Source organism: Morus notabilis, unplaced genomic scaffold (assembly GCF_000414095.1).
Source record: "Morus notabilis unplaced genomic scaffold, ASM41409v2 Scaffold681, whole genome shotgun sequence".
Taxonomy (NCBI): Eukaryota; Viridiplantae; Streptophyta; class Magnoliopsida; order Rosales; family Moraceae; genus Morus; species Morus notabilis.
The window spans coordinates 1,651-8,095 of record NW_010356641.1 but is presented as its reverse complement, the minus strand read 5'-3'; the positions used below and the strand labels follow the sequence as shown (position 1 = coordinate 8,095).

The 6,445-nt window shown below is 37.1% G+C and overlaps 1 protein-coding gene across 1 annotated transcript; it reads left to right on the top strand.

Annotated features, from left to right (window-relative positions):
• The first annotated feature begins 2,792 nt into the window (after window positions 1-2,792).
• Window positions 2,793-4,576, top strand: LOC21386303 (probable sugar phosphate/phosphate translocator At5g25400). Its single transcript, XM_010088363.2, has one exon. The coding sequence runs from the start codon at window positions 3,069-3,071 to the stop codon at window positions 4,110-4,112; it is 1,044 nt and encodes a 347-aa protein (XP_010086665.1). The 5' UTR covers window positions 2,793-3,068; the 3' UTR covers window positions 4,113-4,576.
• The last annotated feature ends 1,869 nt before the right edge of the window (window positions 4,577-6,445 follow it).

Sequence of the window (6,445 nt, the reverse complement as noted above, 5' to 3'; positions counted from 1 at the left end):
AATGAGTTTTGATATAACATTTAAATCATCAAAATAAAAGTATTTCTAAACCCAATTTCCCTTAAATTCTCAAGATTTAAACTCAAATTTAAAACCCACATAATTCAAAACCATCCTCATTTAAACTCTTTGATCAAACGAACTCTAATGAGCGACAAAAGTGAAAAAAAAAAAGAAGCAAATAATATAACTGAATCATCAAACAAAATAAAAACGTGAGGGGGTGGTAATAAAAATATGTGAAGAAATAGAGAGAAATAATTATAAAGGTGAATATTTTAAGTCCGAGTGAGAAACTGTATGAAACGAGCAAGCAAAGGGTGCGTCTTCAAGTCTTGAGTTTGAGGCTTTGAGCAGACTAATCACGCGCACGTCACGTTGCGCGTCTTGTCAACGGCTGTGGCTTTTCAGCCCCACGTGACTTTTCCTACGACCGCGCAACTAAAATGCTCCTCAAACAATTATTAATTAATATTTGCCCAGTTTTGAGCCAAAAATAGTAATAATAAATTAATATTTGCTCCGGACGTCAATCTTCTCTTTCAATTCCGTTCACTTTTCCCTTTCCTTTTTTTTTTTAAAAAAAAAAAAAAAAAAAAAAAAAAAAAAATCCGTTCACTTTCTAACTGGGGACACCCAAACCAATGTTGCTAGTTTACAGCCTCCACCTCGCCCAATGGCCTTTCATTTTTTTAAGGCTTTTCAGACAAATCACAAAACTTTATTATTCGCATTAAAATAATTTAACAAATAGTAAAAATTAATAGCATTAAAATAATTTAGTACAAACATAAACAACATTTAAATAATTACTATGAAATTTTTTATATTCATAAGGTATTTGTAAAAATTATTATATTTCAATTGCACTCTCTTAAATCTTTCATTTCCATATAGTGTAATTTTTTTACTTTTTTTATTGTCCTTTTATAGAAAAGATTTCAATGGCCTTAAACACTTGTTTCTGAAAAACTTATAGAAAATAACATACTTTGAAATCTTTTTGCAAGTATCTTGAAAAAAAAAATCGTTAGTAAATTATTTACTTAAGATAATAATGAACAATATTTGATGTTTTATCTTTATATTATGCCAATTTTTATTCCTTTTTAATTAGAATTAAAAATTTAAATTAATAAAATCAACGTACACACTAAAAAACAGAGAGTATTAACAAAAAGTCAAGGCAACATTTAACAACACGAAAAACAGAGGAGACTAGGCACCATTTAGCAAGATTATGCGCAGTAAAATTACAGGATCTCGAAATCCATTGAATAATGAAATCTTTTGGAATAAGGTTTCTACGGCGGATATCCTCCATGATCAATCTACTATGCCAAATAGATGCAGGGAGCGAATGAGCTTTGGCTACAGCCTGGCAATTTGTCTCAATAACCAGAGACGAAATCTGTCTGCTTCTAGCTTGGAGTAGCGCCTCACGCAAAGCCGAAAATTCCAGAAACTCAGGATCACTCGGTCAAAGCCGTGTCAACCAACACCAGAGAGTCTTCGAATTGGAGTCACAGGCAACTGCAAAATCCACTCCAAGGGCAACGCCGATGTTATATACTTAGGCATCAAAATGTTATATTTGGCATATTATTGCAAGGTGCATTCCATTAAAGAATTTGACTTTATTGCAAAATTAATTCAAGAGCCTACGCACCCCGCATGGCAAAAACCAACTACTTTCTTAAATTGGCGTATCGTTAAAGAAGGATTTCCACGTTCAGGTGTTATAATTAAGCAATTGACATGAGATTTTAACATTGTTTCGAATAGCATTTTGAGACATGAATATCGCCTTAGAGATTGGCACATTACAAATTGTTTGGAGTTTACATAGCATATGTTCTGCTGCGTGACAACAACCCTCTTTTTTTTTGGGTTATATGTACAGGAAAATAAGACAAGATAAATTGTGCAACCAAACATCTATACTCATGAGTAATTACGTTATTGCTCAAGGGTATAAAACTTCGGAGAATTTTACAGTAGGATATCAAAAAGTGGACTACCAGTGTCTCTGTATAGATGTGTATAATAAACAGCTACTTTACATATTTTTTTAATTATTATTACGTGATTTTAATTAAATCTAACAATTAAAAATATGCACTACGATATAAGATTTTAGTGTAAAAAGATCCTAAAGCCTTTTGAGATAAAGTTTAAAGAGTTTCTTTGGTAAGATTATAAAAAATAAACTATATGTTATTATCTACTTTTTAATTGTCAAATTTGTATTAACAATTGCATGTTCTACGTACTTTTTAAATCTAATGTGATTTTAATTAAATCTAACGGTTATAAATTAGTACTACAAGTAGAAACACCTACTAGAGAAATTCTGGACTTGGACAATAATGTCAAGATACATACTAAATTGGTAAAAATATGGAAACCATTTTTTTCCTACCTTGACAAAAACAGTATTTCTTTCCTTAGCAAAAATCTTTCTAGATAGAGTCTCGTATACATATTATAGGTTCCCAGTGAAGATATAATTAAAATCACATTAAAATAAAAGATATGTAAATTAAAAAGTATTTAATAAAGATCATGTGGTCAAAAAATAAAGATATATATTATGTGAGAGATTTTTATTGTAATAAAAAAATTAAATGTGATTATTAAAATGATTAATTATATATATATATATATTTTTTTAATCTAATATTAACTAGATTTATCAATAAAAACAAATCTTACGAACATGATGGGTGTAACAATGAGAAGTTATATTTAAGAGAGCATAAACAAGGGGAAAAAAAAAAGGTGGTACGCTTTCCAGCTGCCATCGCCGTATCACCCACACCAGTGACACCACTACATTTCCAATTTCCTCCCCTCTAAATATATTTAATATTTGAAAACCATCCTATTTCGCATGAAACGCTTCTTCTTTGTCCCCTTCTCTCCCTCCTCTTCAAATTTTCACTTCCAAACACAAGACTCCCTCTCTCTCTCTCTGAATCTGACCCCTTCCTCTTCTTCCTCCCTTATCCTCCACCCACTCTCTGCTTATCCTGCGCCATTTCAAACACCAACCCAGAAAAGAAATAATGGGAAAGGGCGGGTCTCTGAGCGAGAGCGTGGTGAAGAAGATCCTCCTCTCGTACGCCTACGTCGGCGTATGGATCTTCCTCAGCTTCACCGTCATCGTTTACAACAAGTACATCCTCGACAAGAAGATGTACAACTGGCCCTTCCCCATCTCTCTCACCATGATCCACATGTCTTTCTGCTCCTCCATCGCCTTCCTCCTCGTACGCGTCTTCAAGCTCGTCGAGCCCGTCTCCATGTCCCGCGATCTCTATCTCTCCTCCGTCGTCCCCATCGGCGCTCTCTACGCCCTCTCTCTCTGGCTCTCCAATTCCGCCTACATCTACCTCTCCGTCTCCTTCATCCAGATGCTCAAAGCCCTCATGCCGGTCGCCGTCTACTCGATCAGTGTTTTGTTCAAGAAGGAGGGCTTCAAGACCGACACCATGGCCAACATGCTCTCGATCTCCTTCGGCGTCGCCATCGCCGCCTACGGCGAGGCCAGATTCGACACCTGGGGAGTCATTCTCCAGCTCGGTGCCGTCGCGTTCGAGGCCACCAGGCTCGTCATGATCCAAATCCTTTTGACGGCGAAGGGAATCTCGCTCAATCCAATCACCTCGCTCTACTACGTCGCGCCTTGCTGCTTCGTCTTCCTCCTCGTGCCGTGGATCTTCGTCGAGTACCCGGTCCTCAGGGAGACCTCGAGCTTCCACTTCGATTTCGTCGTCTTCGGGACCAACTCGCTCTGCGCCTTCGCCCTCAACCTCGCCGTGTTCTTGCTCGTCGGGAAGACCTCCGCGCTGACGATGAACGTCGCCGGCGTCGTCAAGGACTGGCTCCTCATCGCATTCTCCTGGTCGGTGATCAAGGACACCGTCACGCCGATCAATCTGTTTGGGTACGGCCTCGCCTTCCTCGGCGTCGCGTACTACAACCACTCCAAATTGCAGGCGCTCAAGGCCAAGGAGGCGCAGAAGAAGGCTTCTCAGGCCGACGAGGAGGCCGGGAGGTTGTTGGAGGAGAGAGAAGGAGATGGAAAGAGGAACGAGTCTCAAGACTGATTTCCACAGAGTATTTAATTTTTCTTCTTCAATTCTCTATCACAAATTTGAGCCAGATTAAACAATAATAAGAGCAAATTGAACGAGGATTATATGAAGGTGACGAAATTCTTTCCAGATTTCCAGATTTGGATGGGAAAACAAATTGGGTTGGGTATGTTGTTCTAGATCTCGGCTTCTTATGTTAGTAGTGACCTCTTTTTTCCTTTTTTCCTTTTTTTTTTCCCTTATTCTTTTCTCAGCACTCCAATATTAGTGATGTTTGGGATTTGGGATTTGCATTTGTTGCTTATGCTGCCAAGCACGTAATGCTAGTTGAGTCAGAATCTCAAAATGCCCTAATTTTTTCTTACTACATCAGTGTATTTCCTCTGCTTATTTATGTTCATGTAGAAACTCCTTCCTAGAAGGTTTAATGCTATTTATTGATACTCATCATCTTTTCTTTTTTCTTTTTCATTTAATCTATTTCTTTCAGTGTTATTGTAATGTTTGTGCTCTCAATTGGGTATGAGTATTGACTCCGTAAATTAGATCCCATTTTGTGATACATTGTGGTCGAAATTTTATTTTCTGAATTAGAGTGTTTCTTGATTGATTATATCTCTTTCTTAACTTACTGATTCCTCTAGATTTCTTCCTTCTTACATTTGATGGGTTGAAACTTTCTTATTGAACCTGCGTAAAGCTTCCATGTTACGATGGTAAAACTCGGCAGTTTCAAGGTACATTGTCTTTGATTTTAGTTCTGTCATTTATTCAAAGAAATGCTCGTATAGTTTGTCTGTCTTGACTTTGCAGATCACAGAGCAAACAATTCAAAGAGTTCTCTTGTTGCCAGAGTTTCCTAAATCTGATTTGATCCTCCCACAGTACGAAACTAGCCAAATAAACATCAAAAGAACCTTTTGAGTTCTCTTCCCTTTGTGCAGCTAAAAGAACAAAAAAGTTCCTTTTCCTGAAAAGAGGGTTTTGTTTTATCGCGAGACCCGGTTTATGAACCAGGATTTTAAAGAGTTAGAATTTGTTTTTAACCCAGGATTAACAATCGTTTTATACTCTACTATTTCTAGTTCTGGGTTTTAAATGAAAATTTTTGTCTGTGAAAGGATAACAAGCTTTGCGCACTTCACAGGTGCAACGTCCCTGTTTGCACACTAAAGGAAAATTTCTCGTGGTTGGTGGATGTCCCATTTTATGGATCACTTTCTTGTTTCCGAAATCCCACATCATTGATGAAGCCACGTATTTCTGAAGAACGAAACTTGTGACTTTTTAGTCCAATCACATTAATTGAAAATGCAAAAACCCAAAACAAGTTGGGATTTGAAGGGAAGTTTGCATTTTTTAAACTTGGCTTGGTGGAGTTCTAGAGAAGCCACTGTTTTAGGACTAGAATGAAAAAGAGTTTATGATGCAGCAATTAATTAATTCAAACGCTTCTCAGGCTATAAGCAAAATAGGGAGTAGAAACAGAAGCAGCTATAAAATTTTGAGCCGCAGTCTAGGGATGTCAATGGGGTGGGGGCGGCGGTGGCCTGCCCTATTAGGTGCCGCCCCATTGCCTGTACACGTTCTCAACTCTCATATATTTCCTAGGTCTACATGGTGAAGTCAATGAAATCAAGTAGCTACTCTTCATGAAATAAATCGCAGCCAATTTTAGCCACTTATCATTATTTCACTTTACATTTTTTATTTCCATGTCATATAATGCAATGTGGGGGACTACTCGCGACCAAAAGCAGGGCTTATTTTCCACCCTCTTGATTTGCCATAATTTGAATGCCTGTAAGTGTAAATGATGTTAATTGTCGTTTTCTATCCCTGGCGATAATTAGAAAAAGCTACTATGGAGTGCCGAAGGAGCGTTTGTCTGTTTATGTTGAAAAGTTTCTGTAAATTGGTGGTATTTCATAATTGGTACATCCTTTTCAAATGAACAAGCTATTATGTGTTCTCTCTCCCTTGAAAAAAAAGAAGATGATGATGATGATGAAGAAGAAAATCCATGAAATATCGTGGGGTGATTTACAGAACCACAAGTCTTGTGTGACAGAAAAGTGGAATTCACAGTTTATCCAATGGAAAAAAGTTGGTTAGGGGTCAATTTGTTGGCGTTACTGTAAAATACGTGTTTTTCTTTTGTTTCTTTCAGTGAAGAAGATACATGCATGTGTGTATACGTAGTCGTGTAGAAACTATGACTATAAATTGTTGCAAAGGATTTGGAAAGTGGGACATTTCTGTCTGTGCATAATTTATGAAAAGGACCTTTCTGTTTATTTTTTTCTGGCTTCTTGCTATTCGATGTTTCAACTTCAAATTGTTTT